We start from the raw sequence: 20147 nt of genomic DNA, 5'->3' as shown, positions 1-20147 counted from the left end.
AAAAGCAAGTATTAGAAAAATGCACTGGGCAGGATTTTTTTTTTTTTTTCCATACCATGGGAAATGCATTGTTAGGCACAAAAGCAAATGACAGCTTCAAAACAGTGAATGTTCTGTCTGCTGGAGAGAGCCCCGTTTATCCGTGTGTCATCAGAGAAATACTGCAGTGAGGTCCAATGTTGTTGTGTATCTGCGACTGAGACATTTTGGCATTATAGTCATTATGAGAAATCAGAAGAGAGGGAAGTCACACTGTGCTCTGTTTTATTCTCTAAGTCTAGAATATTCTTTTAAGAACACTTTTCAAAACATGTTCTTCTCTTGAGTTGCATCCCCGACTGAATACCAGAGCCATGGGTGTCCTGTCTTCAGAGCACAAAAAGAAGAAACAATGGAAACTTGTCCTCTATTCAGTGCTAATAATATATTACATCTAGTGAAAACTTGGCTTTGTGGAACCCTTAGGGAGTGAGTCAAGTTGAACCATCAAGTTATTTTTTATTGTATTATTAAATATTGATTATGTACATATACACGTAAAATTTTGAAAATAAAGGGCACATTTACGAACATGCCACCAGTTTAAGAAATAGAACATTTCCCTTTCACTTTGTGACTCTCCTGGTTCCATTCCATCCTATCCTCCTTATTCGCTCACTCACTCATTCATTCATTCATTCAAATAGTTACTGAGTGCCAAAATGAGCCAGGCACTCTTCCATGTTTTTGGGAAACATCAATCAACAAGACAAACAAAAATCCCTATCCTTGTGTTACATTCTGATAGGCGATGACAAATAATAGACACATATAATAAGAAATTATATAGTCTATTTAAAGATTTTAGGTGATAGGTACTATTTTCAAAAAGAGCAGAGCAAAGGATGGAGAATCTTGTGTATGTAGAGTGGAGGATGTGACTTGATATTATAAATACAGTGATCAGGGTTAAGTCTCTTAGGAAGATGACATTTGAGTCAAAATTGAAAGAGGTGAGGGGGCTGGCCAGGAAGATCCCTGGGGAAGGGCTTCCCTTGCAAAGGCAGCATTCAGTACAAAGGCCCTAAGGAATAAGCTTCCCTGGCAGGTGTGAAGTAAGGAGCCAGTGTGGCTGGAGCAGAGTGGTGAGAGAGGAGGTCAGAGGATAGGAGATGCAGACCAGATCACAGAAGGCCTTGCACAAAGGCACTTGGCTATAAGCAGGAGTGAAACAGGACCATTGAAAGGTTTTGAGTGAGGACTGACATGATCTGACTTGCTTTTTAAAAGGATCACTCTTGTTGCTATAACCTCGAAGAAAAAGATTGGAAGCAAGATTCTTACAGTAATAACCCAGGGAAGAACTTATGGGTGTCTGCAACTCAGGTGATAGCAGTAGAGGGAGTGAGAAGTAGTTTGGACTCTGGATATATACTGAAAGTAGAGTCAATAGGAGTCCCTGGTAGATTCTACATGGGATGTGGAAGAAAGAGGAGGCAGGATAACTCCAAGATGCTTGGATACTTGGCCTGAGTAACTGAGGTTTGGTGGGGTGGCCAAGGTCAGAGGTTCAGTTCTGGACACGCTATGTTTGACATACTGGATATCCAAGTGGAGATGCCAAATAGCCGGTTGGAAATCCAAGCTTCATCTGGGCTGGGTACGTAAATTAGGGACTCATGGTCATAGAGATGGTGTCTAAAACCTTGAGATTGGATGGCCCTAGGAATTGAACGTATGTAGAGGAGAAAAGGAAAGAAGACTGAAGATTGGGCCATGGGAAATTGCAACATTAGGAGTTTGAGGAGAAGAGGAAGAGAGAGCAAAGTGATTATCGAGGTAAGAGAAAAACCAAGAGAATGTGCTGTTGAGAAAGCATAATAAGGAGAGGGTTTGGTTAGATGAGGACTGAGAATTAACAATTGGATTTGGGTCATTGTCAAGATTATCCATGACCTGAAAGAAGTTTTAATGCAGTCATCGTGGGGGTGGGGGTCAAGCCTGATTAGAGTGGCTTTAGGAGAAAATGCAAGGAGCAATACACAGCAGTTAGAGCCGTTTTTTGGGCTCTGCACTTGTTTATCCCTCCACCTACATCACACTGTCTTAATCATTGAATCCTCTAAGTTTTGTTCTTCTTCAGGGAGGATTGTCTTAGGCACTCTTCTATAATTATTTTAACATCCATGAGTTTCCATAGACGAAAATTCTTGAATTTTTCTTGGCATTGCATTGAAACTCCATATCAGTTTGGGGGAGGAGGTGGAGGCTGATATCTTTAAGCCGAAGTTTTTTTGTTTTTAATTGAAGTATAGTCAGTTTACAATGCTGTGTCAATTTCTGGTGTACAGTATGATGTTTCAGTCATACACAAATATACATATATTTGTTTTCATATTCTTTTTCACTGTAAGCTACTATAAGATATTGAATATAATTCCCTGTGCTATACAGTATAAACTTGTTTAACTATTTTGTATATACCAGTCAGTATCTGCAAATCTCAAACTCCCAATTTATCCTTTCCCACCCCCTTCCCCCCGGACCCCGGTAACCATAAGTTTGTTTTCTATGTCTATGAGTCTGTTTCTGTTTGTAAATAAGTTTGTCTGTCTTTTTTTTTTTTTTTTTTAGATTCCACATATAAGTGATATCATATGGTATTTTTCTTTCTCTTTCTGGCTTACTTCACTTAGAATGACAATTTCTAGGTCTGTCCACGTTGCTGCAAATGGCATTATTTTATTATTTTTTATAGCTTAGTAGTATTCCATTGCATGAATATACCACAACTTCTTTATCCAGTCATCTGTTGATGGACATTTAGGTTGTTTCCATGTCTTGGCTATTGTAAATAGTGCTGCTTATGAACACTGGGGTGCAGGTATCTTTTTGAATTAAGGTTCCCTGTGGATATACGCCCAGGAGTGGGACTGCTGGATCATACAGTAAGTCTATTTTTAGTCTTTTGAAGAATCTCCATACTGTTTTCCACAATTAAGCCAAAGTTTAACTATTTATGACTTCCACATATCTTTTTCAATTAACTGTCTTATTATTTAGAGAATATGCTCTAATTTTCCCCAATTGAAAGTCTTGCACATCTTTTGTAGATTTATTTCTAAATAACTTTATAACTTTTGATGTTACAGGTAGCATCTTTTAAAAAATTTCTTTAGCTGTTTGAAACTGATATAGAGGAAGGGAATTGATTTTTGTACATTGACTCTATCTAGCAGCCTTTATAAATCTTTTTAATTTTAATGATTTTTCAGTAAGTTATTTTGGGTTTTTTCTATAGCAAACATACAATCTATGAATAAATGACAGTTTCATTTCTTCCTTTCTAGTCCTCACACCTTTCTTTCTTTTCACTGCCTCTCTGCGCAAGCTGGGGCCTATACTATAATACCAAATGCTATCATAATAATAGTAATGATATAACTATAATATAATAATGGTCACTCTGATCTTGTTCCTTTGTATAAATATACCACAGATTCTTTACCCAGTCAGAATGTTCTTTTTCTGATTTTTAGTATCATCATTATGCTAGCACATAAAACAAGTTGAGAAATCATCCTCCCGTTTTTGTATTCTGGACTAAATTGTGTAGAATGGAAAAAAATTACAAACCAGAGGTCACCCACTCAAATGCCAATGACATTTGAGCTGATTTTTTTGCTTGCTGCCTCCCTCCCTTTCAACTCCTTGGTGTTAAAGCCCACTTTAAAAGCACATGGGAAACTCAGTTGTTTATCCCATTGATTTTCCAACCTGTAGCCAGAGTCAGTGTCCTATAATACAAAGGGCACCTGGTTACACGACCTGCTGCGTGCACCTTGCAGTGACATCCCAGCTCTCTTATGATAAACTCCAAAATCTTTTTGGCATAGAGATGGCTCTAATGCTATTGAGGCCCTCAGTAAAAGTCACCTATGGGACGTCCCGAGAAAGAATCCGTTAAGGGTTCTGATACGTTACCTAACTACCGTCCAGCAACACCCACTCCCCTCCCTAACAAGAGCGGAAGAGTGGGCCCCCTGCTGCAGATGACGGTCCTGGCGCAAACGTCCAGGTGGGGTGCGGCGGCTCTCTTGTCCCCCTGGAGGCTCCAGGCCTCCTTTTGAAGGTTAAGCGGCAGTGATTTGAAAAGCAGTGTTCTCTAAGCCTGGAGAGGTGCGGCTGCCCAATGAAAAGGAACTCCGTCGAGAGACGGCCCCGACCGTTTGTGCCTCTCCATCCTCCACTGCGGATGCAAGGTTCCTCTTGGCCGGGATGCTCGACATTCAGAACAGAGCAGATTTCCTGTTCAGCTCGCACTGACCGCTGTTTGCTTCTAGCACCTGGCCAATCTCCTGCACGTTCTCTTTGGGCTCCATGAAGCTCATGATCTTCAGACTCCATGTCAGTACAGTGAGCGAGGCCTGGCGTCCCCACATTTTTTCTTTTTCACTGCCTCGGCTGCAACTCCAAGAGGTGTGAGTGGCTCCCATAGGCTTCTGCTTTCACGTTCCTCCTGGCAAACCTGAAACGTAGATGTCTCAGTATGAACTTGAACTTGAACATGGCGAAGAGGCCCCCAGTGGCCCCTGCGGGTCCTGGCTGGTTATCAGAGGGAAGACTGGCGAGGTGGCGCTTATTCTTCCGAGTGTGCCCAGGTGGATGGAGTTTCCTTTGGACACATCCTGCGGGAAACTGGTTCCTTCTGTGGCTCTGCCACTACTTTCTGATGTGCGGGAGGCCGAAGGGCCCAAAGGGACCCACTTGGGAGTCTGTGCTGGGCTGGAGACACGTCCCGGGTTCCCTCTGTGGGGCACAGCCCTGAGGCCTGCTTGAGCTGCACCGCTTGGATCCCCGGTGCCAGCGTGGCCTTGTCGGGGACACTGGGGTGTGGAGGGCTGCGGACGCTGTGGTGGCCCCGCCCCTGGCACCATCAGGCTGTTCGCCCTTCTGCATGGAGGACTGGCCAAGGCTGGCCCCCTCCCAAAGCAGGCAATTCCAGCGTTGATTTATGCTGATGGCTGAGAGTGACTTGGTCGCTGTTGCTGGTAGTGAGATGCCCTCTTACTCTCCAGCCGGTGGAGGGACCGGCAGGTTCCTTGGTTTTGCTGCTGCCCTCCCATCCTGATGTCGGAGCCTCCTGAGGTAGTTTATGTTCTGAGTTGCTCCTCTGAGTATTCTCGGAGGGGGAATTAGCATTAGCGGTGGGGGCAGCCAGCTCACTGACGCCGCCCTGCTGTATGTTGGCGGAAACTCCACGTGGATGCTCGGTGCGCTGCAGTTGGTTGGATCCACTGAAGCCTGGGGTTTCAGGGCGAAGATGTGGCCCTCCAGCTTGGCTCTCTTGCACCTCAGAAGCAAACAGATGGCCATCATTTGGTTGTACTTCTGGCCATCAGTGAGCCTTGGATCTCTTCCCTGTGTCACACGGACACCTTCCACTGTCAGCCAGGGTTCCTGGGAGACAGACAGTGGCTCCACGCAAGCTCCACTTTGTCTTCATGACCTGTATTCATCCGCAGATCTTTCCTGATGGGCTCTAAAGTGCCTCTCTTGCTGGGGTTGAGAATGAGAAATTTCTGGAGCAGTTTTTCCACATTTCCTGAACATGTGAAAGGATATATGGTATATTCACTGAGTACCCACTCCTGCAGCTCCCTAAAGGCAGGAGTCCATCAAAAGGTGTGGGGGTCTGCTGACCAGTATATAAACAGATGACCCGCAGATTCCGCACATCTACTGCAGATCCATCTTATTTGGACCTGGAAGAGTTCCAGGGTGGCACAAAGGGGGTACCAAAGAAGGTATCCAGCTTATTGCCAAAGGTGAATCGTTGGTGAAACCAAAGTCTTCAAACTTGATTTTCATATCAACATCCAAAAGCAGGTGTTCTATCTTTAACTTGATGAACAATGCACACCCTGTGACAGGACTCCACTGATGGAATTTGCCAGGACCTCTTTTCTTGAGGACTTCCGTGAACTACTAAGTACTCAGACACATCGCTTCCATTGAGTACTTCCTGACAAGGCAGAGTGGATCACTACAAATAATTGTTTTGGGATGGTTCAAATCCTTCGTGATTCTTACTTTAAGGAACCATCTCTGGTATTTGGACGAGTGTCCTAAGTCTTGTCGATGGTCTTCATGACTTCCTCTTTCCCAGCTCAGGATGTACTGAGCCAACTTCAGCTTGGTCAAGTTGCCCATGGCAATGGTCTTGAGAACTAGTGGTTGTCAAAATGGGTGTCCTTCTCAGCAGAGATGACTGAGATGCCTAGAGCATGTTGGACTCACTGCTGACCTGGGAGTCAAGGTGTCCTACGGTCAACTTAAAATTGGGAAAAGCTGATCAGAAACTTGACCCAAATCACCTCAAAAAAAAAAATCACTTCCATACTCCTCCTGATGAGCTGATTTTATAACAGAGTCAAAACACAGTGCCACACATACAAATACTAACAAATGAAATAAAAGGAAAAAATACAAAAAGAATCTAAAAATGGGGGACATGAGAAAAAGAAAAAAGTAAAGAAAAGATGAAAATGAGAAAAGAAAAAGAAGAGTAAAGAAAAATGAAAGAAAAAGAACAAAGAAAAAAATGGGGAAAAAAGTAAAAATTAGTAATAGACAAAATGGAGAAAAATCCTGCAATGTCAATGAGAAACATTGGTCAGAGTTCTCCAGGTCACTGAAAACCAGCTTCTTGAGCTACAAGAACTGAAAAGCCAGGAAGTTAGAAGCTTGACTTTTCCTAAGAGTGGCTTCTTGCAAGGCCATAACAAGAAATCAGGCCATCAAAGCTGGTCATCATCTACCGTGGTTTTCTCACTTTGGGGATTCTAGACCACTTGTTTCTTTCAAGCAAATTATTGAGGACTCCAAAATGCTTTTTGCTTAATGGGTTATGGCTCTCAACATTTAACTTTTTAAAATTAAAATCTGTGGCTTTTTCATTTCTAGTTTGAAAAGCTATAATGATTTTTGGCTTTGAAGAGCTCATACTGGCTACACTGGAAAATAAAATTTATATATGAAGCAAACTGCATTTTCAAAGATTTTCTTTTAAACATAGATGAAAATTTTCCACCCATTTATTTTTCCTGCTTGTTACATTTTCTGTGATGAGTTTAATCTATTTTACTAGTCACTAATCAGAAATAGTAGCTTTTCCCCCATAAATGTAAGTGGTTTTAAATGTTACATTAACTACTAAAATATGGCTATTTCTGATACATGGTTTTGTGTGATTGGTTCAATTTGTTCACAGTCTGGTTGGTCTAAATATCTGTCAATGATGAATATTCACAAGTGTGGAAGTGAAAAGACTTATATTTGTGTTGTGTATATGAAATGAGTCTGTTAGTAGTATTGAATTTGTTACAAACAGATCCATAGGGAGAAAATTAAAACAGAGTTCCTAATACCTTCCAACTAAGCAACTGGGTCCAGTCACTTTTAAACTAGTAAAGTTATAAAGTCAGTGATGTCCTAACACTGGATTAGCGACTATGGTGCATGTGACTATGTCACAACTTTAGATGAATAAATCATTTCCTACAATAAACATTTTAATAAATATAACTTCCTGAAGCAACAAACAATGAATACAATTTCCCCAAATGAACAACTAAGTAGACATCACCTAGGCATGGAAAGTTATGTTTCCTGTCATTTTAAAGTTAGGGTATTTTTAAGAGAACTCCTTGCAAAAAATTAACCAAGACGTTATCGCTGTAACAAATTTCAGAGAAAGAATATATCTGACCATATGCATTTTTATCTTCATTTAGTTTAATATTTATATTTTAGAGTTTTCAAAGTGAAAGTTCATAAAAATCTTCCACTTTTTACCCAACCTATTAAGATATAATGGTAGCTCAGGACTTTATCTTCTCAAGGCACCACTGCCAACCACTTTCCATTTGTGTTGTTTCAATGATGATATGTAGACAGGGCTGAATTAAAGTACCCATGGCTCATAATTTTGTTCCCCACCATTTAGTGATAATATTGTATGTGTTTTACATGTTAATATCCAATTAACATACTCTGCAACTGAACACCCTTAAACCAAAGGTCTCCCTACTGGGGATACCAATGGTTTCCCACCTAGCAGCCATTTCCCCCTTCATTTTTGTCAACAGTCCTACTTCTGTTTAGTTATGGAGCCATCAGATGCTCAGGGACCATCTCCAGGAGAAGGCTCACAACTGGTCTAAGCCAGTCTTGTTTGATTCATTCATCTCTGCCAGTGACTGGTGTAGGTGTGGGCATGTTAGCAATTGTGTCCAATAAGCCATAAAAGGAAGCCTGTTAGGGCTTCTTAGAAGGATTTTTCTTGCTGATAGAAAAAATGCATGAGGGAAAACTTCCTGCCATCCGGTATCACTGGGTAGGATGTGATGATCTACTTCATTTCTTTTTAGGGCTGAGTAGTATTCCCTTATATGTATATATCACATTTTATATATTCATCCATTGATGGATGTTTGAATTGTTTCCATCTTTTGGCTATTGTGGATAATGCTGCTATGAACACTGGTTTACAAGTATCTGTTGAGCCTCTGCTTTCAGTTCTTTTGGGTATGTACCCAGGAGTGGAATTGCTGGGTCATAGTGTAATTCTATGTTTAACTTTTAGAAGAAACTCTATTCCATGGCAGCTGCACCATTTTTATTCCAACCATCAGTGTAAAAGGGTTCTGACTTCTCAATATCTTCACCAAAACTTATTTTCTGTTATTTTAATAATAGCCATCCTTGTGAAGTGGTATCTCATTATGGTTTTGATTTGCTTGTCACTATTGACAAAGGATGCTGAGTATCTTTTCAAGTACTTACTAGACATGTGTTTTTCTTCTTTGGAGAAACATCTATTCAAGTCCTTTGCCTATTTTTGAATTGGTTTTTTTGTTGTCGAGTTTTCTCTTATATATTCTGTTTCTTTATGTGCTCTGAATATTAATCCCTTATTCAGATATATGATTTGTAAATATTTTCTCCCATTCTGTGGGTTGTCTTTTCAGTCTCTTTGATAGTGTTGTTTAATGAACGAAATTTTAATTTTGATGAAAACCCAATTTACTTTTTCTTTTGTTGCCTGTGCTTTTGGTATCATATCCAACTTATGACTGCCAAATGCATTTTGAAATGAAGATTTACTCCTATGCTTTAAGAGTTTTATAATGTTCGCTCCTAAGTTCAGGTATTTGATCCATTCTGAGTTAATTTTTGTATAAAGTGTAAGTAAAGATTCAACTTCATTCTTCGGCACTAGATATCCAGTTTTTCCAGCATCTTTTGTTGAAAAGACAGTCCATTCCCCTTTGAATGGCCTTGGCTCTCTTGTCAAAAAATAATTCACCACATATATGAGGGTTTATTTCTGGTTTCTGTATTCCACTGGTTTATGTGTCTGTCTTTATGGAAATACCACATAGGTTTGGTTTATATTGATTTATAGCTTTTTAGTAAGTTTTTAAAATTGGGAAGTGTGAACATTCCAATTTTGCTCTTAATTTTCAGATTGACTTGATTCTTCAGGGTCCCTTGAGATCCCATGTGAATTTTAGGATGGGTTTTTCTATCTCAGCAAATAATACCCATTGGGATTTTGATAGGAATCACACTGAAGCTTTAGGTCGCTGTGGATATTACTGTCGAGATGAGCACTTCTGAACTCTGGCTGCGAGTTCAATCATCTGGGAGGAAAAATACAAACACAAACTAGATGCCTAATTCCCACCACCAGTGATTTCCAATTTAAAGGTTGTGGAGTAAGAAGTAACCATCCTCAGGAGTGATGCAGCCAGGCTGGAGATCTATTGTCTGAAATGATAACTTGGCTTGCCTCAGTAGAGCCACTGATTAATATATGTGGTGGTCCATGATCTCACTGCTCTCCTTCCCCACAAGCACACACACCCTCTCCCAGGTACACTGAACTACTATACATCCCCTTTTCTCCAGGTGTCTGAAGAGCTGCTGCTGCTCCACTGTCTGGGGTGCCCTTCCCCTACCTTCTTAACTGACCAATTCCTCTTTTAAGATTCAGCCTAGAGGGTACCTCCTCCAGGAAGCCTTCAGGACAAGAAGTATCTCTAGTCTGATCTACAGCCTGTAGCCACTTTCTCTCTCCTCTCCTCATCTTCTCTCAAAGGGTTCCCCCTGCATGGGGCCTCCTTGCTGTTCTAACAGCTCAAGCACCATCCTGCCTGAGGGTCCTCACCTCTGAACACTGTTCCCTGGGTTTCTGCACACCTTGGTCCTTCTCCTCCTCAGGTCTTTGCTCAAATGTCACTACTCAGTGAGGCCTTTTATCACCCCATACTAGTACCCTCTTCCTTCTTTCTCTGCTTTCTTTCTTTTCATAGCATGTAATCATCTGACACATATATATGTGTATGTATACATATATGTATATTGTCTGTCTCCTCCATCAGAATTTTGGTTCACTGCTTTATCCTCAACAATTAGAATTCAATAAATACTGCTTTCTATTGAAAAAAGGAAGGGAGGTAGAAAAGAAAGAGCAATGGTTTCTTCAATCCTACATAGCAGCAGCTAGAACATTGCCTAACACATAAAAGAGGCTCAAGAAATACTATTGAACAAAGTGAAATGTTATTTATATTTTTTGTACCTAATACATATACAGAGACACAGGTGCTCATTTCTATCTTAAAAGTGCTTCTTGATCACTTGCTCTCATACTGTTTCAAAAAGAATCCTGTGATCATTTAATTCACATAAATATCTATACTTTAAATAATTCTAGAAGTATAGGGCCTGTTTATGTATGTCTATGGCTTATTTTGAACAGATTCTTGAAGCCCATTTTCTATCATTTCCACAGTTGATGCTGGTTCTTTAGGACCTAGGGAAAATCTAAAATCTAGCATCTTATCATTCTAGGACCCTTCCTTTAGAAATAAAAGCTCTAAAAAAATAAAATTTATTAAAAAAATCCCAGACTAACTTTGTGGCCATCTGATTTAAGGTCTTCCAAATTTCTCTTTTTTAATAGAAGGACTGCTCTGCCTCGGCCCTCTGACAACCTCTCATGTCTCCCCATGACCACGTGGGCCAGGCTTGACTGCAGTCTGACCTGGGTCTTGGCCTAAAGCCTGGTGATTCCTCCTGGGGCAAGGCCTCCATATCTGATGAGAGACACCTGTAAAAGTATCTCCACTCCATTGTCCTAGTTTCTGTTGAGAGTAGGGTTTGTTGATATATCTCCTACTGGTTCTACTTCTCATCCTGGCAAGCATATAAGTCTAACCATAGTCCAATTCTAGAGTGAATATGAAAAGAATGCTTTATTATTCAAAGATTAAATTGAAGATTTGTAGGGTAAAATAACTGTTAACAGTTATCATTAAAAAGTAAACTGATCATTCAGTATAGGATACCAAATACGTAAGAGTTAAAGTGATAACTTGAAGTCTTTGAGAAACATGGAAGAAAAATGTCTATATGGAAAGAAAATCAGAAAACAAAATTTAATCCCTATTATTATTTTAACAATATAAATACACATTTAAATATGAAACAAGTTAAAAGGGAACACTGAAAGAAAATGTGTTTAGAAGTAACTGGGACATAGAATTTTCTTCTTTTTCCTTTTTTGTTGCAATGTTTGTGTGGTACAAATGGGAAGACATTATTCATTTTAGTAAAACTCATATTGCTAGTCTTAGAACAGAAACACTAAAATCATAGGGGCCACAGTTAATTTTTAGTAACCTAGTTCTTAATTCAGATCGTCACTGGATTCATCAGTTATATTTATTAAGCACTTTGTACATGCCAAGCATTTTAAGTAGATTATTTCTTCTAATCCTCAGAACATGTTCCTATTTTTATCACTTCATAGACAGGGTTAATTAGTTTGCTTTAGGGTCATGTGACTTGATAGTGATGAAGTTAGGATTTCAACCTTGGCTGGTCTTGCTCCAGAGGCATGAATACTGTGGCTGTGAATCTTCATAGGGCAAATATAAACTGAGATCACGATCAAGCTATAAATCTGAAACCTTAGGGGAACAAAAACTTACACATATTTCTTTCCCGCTGCTCTAGCATTTCAATCACATATGTTTCTATTTGTCTTACAGCTTAAAAGTGAGATTTGAGTCTACTTTATATTTTTTTGATATTAAAATATTTATTGGATTATTTTTTAAAAATAAGATTCACAAATATTTCATTCTTTTAAAATGATAAATAATTACCTTCCACTCTGAATAACTTCTCATCTTTTTAATCCAAAAGTTTTTACTGAGAACTTTAAAGATGTATTTGGTGGCACCACATAAAATGTGATTTATGCTTATCATTATTTAAACTTTGAAATGATACTTTATTAGTTCTTAAGTCAGTGTGGGTTCACTGAAGAAGGTTTGAGAGGCACTCTGTAGGACTAAGTCATTAGCCTGTAATTTTACAATAGATGAAGTACTATATTTTCATTACTTTGAAAAAAATTATGACTTTGCAATGACTCTTATACTTAACATTTTATTTAATCTCAGCTGTGCCACCATTAAACATGACTATTTGCATTGATCCTGTAAGAAGCCAGAAAAAAATCACTGGGCCCAGGTAATCTAACTCAGTATAAATCTAACAAAGATAGCCATAGTCAGCAATTTACCAAATCAAAGGCCAAAGTTAAGTTACATTCAAAACTGTGTCCATTTGAGAGTAATTAGCCTTAACTTTTAAAACATTATTTGAGGGGTGGGTGCTGAAGCTCTTTCAAGAGTTTATTAGATGGTACCTAATATTTTTCAAGGGTTGGATGATTTATGAAGTCTAAGCTATTATGAAACATAGCCAGCACTGTTGTTGTACCTACTGTCTTTCACTTGATTTGCCTTAGGGCATAGGGTTACAGCCTTTATCAGTGTTAGTAATAAAGGCTAGACCCCACCAAAGATTTTGAATACTATATCAAAAAAACCACAAGACACGATCTTCTTGCCTTCCAATGCCCAAAATGCCCATCTTGTTACTAAAGAGTAAGGCAGCAGGCATGATAGAAAACAGGGCAAAGCTGAATTGAGAGGGTAAGTGACATTTCAAGAACAGAGGAATTTTGTTGGACATTGAGGGCTCGCTGCCCTCAAAATTCTTCATGATCTGAGACTACTCTAGAACTGCCATGTTTGCAGTTTATCATGATGATGGTTTGTCACTATTCTTTTTATGAAACAAAAGCCTGTTTTTACACTCAAAGTTGTTGTAAATTTGTCCTTTTTAATTTTTCTAATTGTGATTTAAAAAAAAATCACATTGTACTTTACCCTGTGTAACCTGTAACACTCTTTGCCCACACATAATAGTGTTTTGTTTCTTTCTATGGCCAGTCAGGTACTATGTAGGTGATGAAAATTGAAAATATAGAAACTAGATCAATGAATGGGAAACAAAACGAGCAGTGAAGAGATTGAGAAAAGGATGAAGATGTTCAGAAGTAAAAAAAGTGCTAAGTTAGACTGGAAAAGAAAAAGAAAGGGGCTGGGGAGGGAGAAGGCTCACTGAGTCAGAAACAACCTACGGTCTTGGTCTTTCAAGTTCTCACCAAGGGTAAATCAACAGATTCAGATCCCTCACCTTGAAAATGTTCTTCAGCCGTTTCACAATTGCCCACGACTTCCCAGCGACTCCGTAACCCATTAAAGTCTCCATTGGCTGGAGTAGCCACAGTGGACGTTTGGGGGAGTTTTCGGAACTGCTGGAGCAGGACTCAAGGAAGTCTTTACATTCCTCTTTCTAGGGGCTCACGGTCGCCTACAGTGTTCCCTCAATCCACTCTCCTATCCCCCACTCATCTTGATTTCCATCGGTGCCGGAGATTCGGCAGGGACTCGGTGATGGGGGCACTGGGTCGGGGTTTTGCGTCCGTCAGGCAAGTCAAAAACAACAGCGAGAGGGGCTTGGATTCTTGCAGGCGCTAAAAGGTAGAAACTGAGTTAAGAGGGAGCGGCGTGAGGCGAGACAACCAGCCTCCAGGCGGCTAACAGAGGCAGACTGGTCCCCAGACCCCGCCCCAGATAACAGAAAGCCGGTTATCCAGCAACGAGAGGTCTCGCGAGACAGATGTTGCGCCTGCGCACTGCCGGTGGAGGGTCTTGTCCGGATCCTTCCTGTGCAGCCCGCTCATCCCCTCACTTTCCCCACCCCTCTCACTCCTCCCCCCAACCCTCCCCATCCCCGCTTCTAAACTTAGGGTTTTTAGAGATCGGACCTCGCTCTGTCCCGACGCCCTGGTCCGACTCTCGCTTTTGGGAGTGAACCAACGCAGAAGGAGGAAACGAGAAGCTCTCTGAGCCTTTCCGCCTCGTCCCCCATCTGAAGGCGGGGCTGGAGAAGGCGCGGGCTCTGCGCACGCGCCGCGCGGCCCACGTGGAGCCTGTGCAGCGGCAATTGTGAGTGGGGGGTCCGTGCCGGGGTCTGTTTTTCGGAGCGGTACCCCTGGAAGGATCGGGCCTGGATCTCGGCTGGGTGCGCGCCTGTGATCCCGCTGCCTGGGGCCGCTCCATCCGGATCTGTGTTATTTTCCTGCGTCCCAGCCTTGGCTCACGCTCCGCTGTCTGCCTGAATTGAGCGTATCTTGGATACGAGAAATATTCAGATAAAGCCCCACCCTGGCCTTTCTGTACTCCGCAGTCTAGAAATGGAGGTGGACAAGAAAATAACTGCAGTTGCCTGTGCTAAATAGTAATGTAGGTAGACACTAGCTAGAGAGGCGGCAGACAGTAGGGAGGGTTTAACTCTGGGTCAGAAATGCAGCCACGGGAGATGGGCTGTCATCCCCTCGGCTACCGGATCCAGAACCCCGGAGTCCTCTCTAAGTCCTTCCTTTGCTTTACCACCAGTCGATCACTAAGTCGAGCAGCTTGTGTCTTTTAACTATTTCAACATCCCCTTTGCAGCGATTCTCGTGCAGGCCACCATCGTTTCTTACCAGGACGACTCCGGAGCCTCTTTGCTGGATCTACTCTTGGCAAAGGACCCCCTCCTGGCCCGAGTCCACAAAGATCTTTCTGTAATGCCTTTCTAACCATACCACTCCCTTTCTTTGAACGTTTCAGTCGCTTTCCACTGTAAGACTTGCAAGAGTCTCCACTATATGGACCTTTCCTGCCTTCCTCAATATCTCACCACTCTCTCTAGAATCTCTGCCCTGGTGACACTACATTATTTCCTTTAATGCTGTTCCCTGGGATGCTCTTCCTAATAGGCACTCCCTTTGATAGGTATTTTTCAGATGTAGGTTAAAAGGTCACTTCCTCCAGGAAGCCCTCCTGACCCCCTCCTGCTTAGGATCCTGTAGATCCCTGACCATAATGTGCATCACATCTTAACATTATTACCTACTGTAAGTCTTCCTCCTAGTTTCTAGGCCCAGTGAGTCCAGTGACTGTTTTTGCTTTAATTTGTAATCTTTCTGGCTTGGTGTGTCATGGATAATCTATCAATACTCGTTCAAGTAAGATAGGTGGTGATGGGGCTGAGGGCGGGAGTTTTCCAGGCAGAGGAAACCATGTATACATGTGTGTAAAGCCGTGGAGGAGAGGAACTGGGGCCCTCATTTGATGGTCTGGTCCAGTAGTGGGGCGTGGGGAGAAAGAAAGGCTTATGGGGAGATGGGGGACAGAGTGCGGAGGGCCTGGGATACCACCTTGATGAGTTTACACTTGACCTTGTGGGCAGTAGAGGCCTCCAAGGGCACCTCAGCAAGGCTTTGCTAATTTTCTCTTCCTCCAAAGCTGTTACTTATTCTACTTTGACTTTGGATTATATCCCGTGAGAGTCTGCTTATCTGAAGCCTTTGGCTCTTGTCGCCCTTACTGGATTCTGAAGACAGGAGGAGCTGAGGCCCAGAGCACTTCACTGTAAGTATTTATTCCATGTTCTTTGAATGCTGAGGCACATTAACTGGAGTTTGTAGTTTGGGGAGAGCTCTGTTAGAGCACCCTGATCGTTGGTCACTTCCTGACCACCTTCAGCCTGGTGCCAGCCTCTGCCATTCACTTCACTGGAACTGGATAAGCTGCCTCCTAATGCCTGAGCTGGAGGGGCGTGTGGAATGACAGGAATGGGGAGGGCTGCAGGGCAGGGCTGGGTGAAGGAAGCAGCTTAGGCAGATACCAGATTGCTAGCAGTGGGCAGCACTGACAAGGTCTGAGCTCTCACCCCAAGGAGCTGAATTTGGTTTTCTGTGCAAAGGTGATGTAGGAGGAACATCGGAGGCCAGTAGCGGTCAGACTTTTTCTCAGGCCCACCCAGTACGGAAAGGCCCTCTGTCCTACACTGGCGGTTCCCAGCCCCGGTGCTGTATCAGATTCACCTGGACACCTTTTACAAGAACAGGTGCCCTGCCATGTTCTCAGGGATTCCAAGTTAGTAGATCTGGGGTTAAGACCAAGCACCTACACATTTAAAAAAGTCACAGGTTATTTCTGAGGTGCAGCCAGGAGTGAAACAGCATCAGATTTGGATTTGGGAAACCAGTTGTGACTTGGGCAAGGTATTTAACCTGAATCTGTTTCCTCATCCACATGTCGGGCAGTTACACAGGAATCGTGGGAGGATCAGATACTTCATGGGGAAAGTGCCTCCTGCATTCTGACCCCGTCCACGGAGACACCTGCTCTTCAATATCAGCAGCCAGGCCCGTAGGTGGGAGTTAATTGAGGAGATTTCATTAATCCTGCCTGAAGCACTTTGGGGAGGGCAGGCATTGGTGGGATGAATGATCTGGAAGGAGAAAATCTGGTTACCTGAAATGAGGGACAGTTCCAAACTCCAGTCTTCTCCAGAGCCGTTTTGTTTAACTTCCTTCAGTTTTGCAACATGCGTCCCTATAGCTCCCTACGGAGCCCAGGAAGAAAATGCAGGAGAAAATTGAGGGAAGAAAGAGGAATATACATTTGCCTCTGGGCAGGATAAACAGGATGTGCTCTCCAGAACAGTGGTTTATAACATTTCCCCAGTAAGGATTCTTCTTACTATTTTGCCTTAATGGGGTAGTATCTTTCAGTTTCATTACAAAATTCCCCTAGTTTTCATCACACATCCATCACCTTTCATCACACTGTCAGCTGGAGGAACAGCCAGCTCAGAATGACTGAGGGAAGGGGGAATCTGTATACTAGTGTTTTAGGAAGGATGTGTAAGAAACTTAGGGGTCCAGGGAGGGAGGGAGACTTACAGAAGGGCACAAAATGAAAGTATCATTTGAGTTTTTAGTCAAGTGTGTACATTACTGTTCCAATTCTTAAAAAAAAATCACACCTGATTAAATCCGAATGGCAGAGGCGTCCAGGGTGCTCACAGACTGTGTGCTGCGGGCTGGTGGAAGCAGAGATTCATGGAGGTGGATGTGGGCACTTGTTCAAGGCTGAACCCCAGTGTCTACAACCCCAAGTTGGAGGTGCTCAGTGAATATTTGCTGAATGGATGAATGGAAGCCTAACTAGAGAGCAATTTAGAAAATGGTAAAAAAATCTTATCAGATTAATACTGTGGATCCTTAAGAAGATAATTCTGAACAAGTAGAAACCTGGAACACTTTTAATAAGTGAAATAAACAAATAGAATTTCACTGTGACTGCAGTAACACAAAACATTGAGAAATTGCCTGTATGTGAATGAAGACTTAAGTCCTAGGGGAAAAAATGGAGAAAATAAATGACCAAAGTAGATGTATGTCCTATATAAGCAGGCTTATGATAGCTTTTCAAGAATCAGAAAGAGTACAACCAAGATATTCTTAAGACGTGTGTTCCTAGTTAACACAAATCTTCCTTTGTCATTTTGCCTCTGAAGGATCTTCAGGATGGCCGCAGCCCCCCAAGCGTCAGGGAGGGGCTCTGTGCGGAAGACGAGACCTTTACCTGTGAAGACGTCACTCAACAACCCATACGTCACCTGCTGGGGTGCCCTGGAGAGAGAGGATATGCACTTCATACTACAGACGCTCGAAGACAGATTTCAATCTCTTGGGCTTCAGAAGATTGAGGACAAGAGGAGAAAGAAAAAGCAGTCCCCTTTGCAAAAACAGAGCGGAGACACATGGAGCATGGACATGGACACTGGTGAGGACTCGAAGGAGAAAAAGCTGGAAGATAACCAACAGGCCTCAGGGTGGACCCCTGCCCACATCAGGAAGCAGCTGGCAATCGGAGTCAATGAGGTCACCAGGGCTCTGGAAAGGAACGAGCTGCTCTTAGCCTTGGTGTGCAAGTCTGCCAAGCCTGCCATCATCACCGCACACCTGGTCCAGCTGAGTGTGAGCAGGACTGTCCCCGCCTGCCAGGTCCCCCGGCTCAGTGAGAGGATCGCTCCCGTCATTGGCCTCAAGTGCGTCCTGGCCCTGGGGTTCAGAAAAAACACCGCTGCCTTTGTTGAGGAGGTGAAGGCCATCATTCCCAGAGTCCCCAGCCTGAGAGTTCCTTGGCTTCCAGACAGACTTGAAGACCCCAAGGAGAACCCAGAGACTGAATCCTTGGAAAGCCAAGACAAAGAGATTTTGGAAACATCCTTTGAAGATCTCTCTAAACACAAGAGAAAGCTCGCCGACCATCAGGAGGCTGTCGTGTTACAACCCCTGAGAATAAAGAAACTGATTCCAAACCCCAACAAGATAAGGAAACCACCCAAAAGTAAAAAAACAACTTGAAAGTCATCTTGTGTAAACTTGTCACTTCATATATAGTTGTAAAACGACAGCTCGTAAAGAAGCCTTGAAATGAATAAAATGAGTTACTCTTACATGTATTCTTGGGACACTGTTTAGTACCACTTTAGTTCCACTAGAAGGTGTGGCTGTAGAACAGAGCTAAGACTGAGGCTTATACGCTGAGTGAGGACAACATTGAGGCCTATGAGTAACAAAACAAAGGTGTACTGAAAGAGTTGCCCGTGCTTGTGTGAATTCACTTTTTAAAAGGCTAGTACAGTGCTTGTAAGCAAGGACATCTGTATCCTGCAACTCTTAACTCGTTCCTTTCCAGGAAGGAGTTTTTCTGTCACACTTGGAGAATGTGCCACAGTAAACCTGGTTCTGGTTGGTGGGGAAGATGAAACTGGACTGCATCAGTTTTAAAGGGAAAAGACTAAATGCCATGTGATACACTGTCTTCAGAAACAATACATTATTTTTTTTTACTTTTGTCAGTTTGCCTTTCTTTGTAGGTAGGCTAAGGACGGGCTTGGGAGAAAGATTAATGTTTACAGGAAATGCCAAATGAGGTATTTTTGACTAGTTAGACTTCATCCCTTTACATGGTTAACTTACTCCCTTGAAACTTTAACATATGTAAATAGTATGATGGTAACTGGGTGAAATGAGGCAGGAGGAGGAGAAAAAAAAAAATCCCTGAGGAGCTTGGATGCTCAGAGACGGGCCTGCCACGATAGGGGTCCTTCGTGTTGGGAAGTAGAGCATAATCAATGCTCTGTTAAAGTGCCTGCAGTTTACAGAGTGTGCTTGGAAAAGGCACTTTCTGTGATTTATGAGGAAGATACTGGATCGCCAAGCGTTATTTTCAGCCTATATTCTGGTTGATCTATGGATTACGTCACCTCCACTCATTTAAATTTACTGAATACCACTTTGACCAAAAAAAGTGGGGTGGGGGGCGAAGGATAGCTGGTAGCATTTCCACTACGGACAGAGGACGCAGGATGGCGTGTTTTCCTGAACCTGTAAAACACTATATATTGCCTTGAAATTTAGTTCTCACAGCTACTTTATTAACACAAGCAGCTTTACTGATTTTCTGTTTTAAAATGTTCATTGGCAAAGTGCTTAAAAGGTAAAGAGGCTTCACAGAGAAGCAAATGAGCTAGTCGTTTCTTAATCATTGTATTTAAAAATGAGTAAAAGAGGGTGAACTCTGTGACAGGAATTATGTAAGTGAGTAAGGAACAGCCCCAGTTTCATCATGAGGTGAACCCGTGGCAGAATCTGAGGGGCAATCCTGCAGTTGCTGGAAAACCTGCAGCTTATGAAACCGCTATGAAAATGAGTGAACGTAATTCCCAGCCAGAGCCTTGATTCCAGATATAATGAAAATCTCGTTTACTTAATTTCAGACTTTCAGTGGAATGGTTCACTTTTGCTCCTGGAGCCATCCTCCCTGTGTTAG

General features: G+C 42.2%; 1 protein-coding gene and 1 long non-coding RNA gene across 3 annotated transcripts; one reads left to right on the top strand and one right to left on the bottom strand.

Moving 5' to 3' along the window:
• Positions 1 to 478: 478 nt before the first annotated feature.
• LOC141576054 (uncharacterized) lies at positions 479 to 14007 on the bottom strand. Its single transcript, XR_012504283.1, has 2 exons — positions 13603 to 14007; positions 479 to 9686 (listed from the first exon to the last, which is right to left on the bottom strand). It is a non-coding gene; the product is annotated as an uncharacterized LOC141576054 (long non-coding RNA).
• Positions 14008 to 14188: 181 nt separating this feature from the next.
• Positions 14189 to 19164, top strand: RPP38 (ribonuclease P/MRP subunit p38). Of its 2 annotated transcripts, XM_045519880.2 has the most exons (4): positions 14189 to 14417; positions 15762 to 15887; positions 16565 to 16674; positions 17824 to 19164. In XM_045519880.2, exon 4 carries the CDS (start codon positions 17834 to 17836, stop codon positions 18674 to 18676), a length of 843 nt encoding a protein of 280 aa, XP_045375836.1. In that variant the 5' UTR covers positions 14189 to 14417; positions 15762 to 15887; positions 16565 to 16674; positions 17824 to 17833; the 3' UTR covers positions 18677 to 19164. The 2 variants fall into 2 exon arrangements, with proteins under 2 accessions (XP_045375836.1, XP_010957687.1); XM_010959385.3 differs by lacking the exon at positions 16565 to 16674 and having other exon boundaries at positions 14193 to 14417.
• The last annotated feature ends 983 nt before the right edge of the window (positions 19165 to 20147 follow it).

Source organism: Camelus bactrianus, chromosome 35 (genome assembly GCF_048773025.1).
Source record: "Camelus bactrianus isolate YW-2024 breed Bactrian camel chromosome 35, ASM4877302v1, whole genome shotgun sequence".
NCBI lineage: Eukaryota > Metazoa > Chordata > Mammalia > Artiodactyla > Camelidae > Camelus > Camelus bactrianus.
The sequence above is the reverse complement of the archived record's forward strand: the minus strand, read 5'-3'. Positions and strand labels throughout refer to the sequence as shown.

Coding starts and splice junctions, on each gene's coding strand:
- RPP38 (XM_045519880.2), top strand. CDS start 17,834: ATGGCCGCAGCCCCCCAAGCGTCAGGGAGGGGCTCTGTGCGGAAGACG.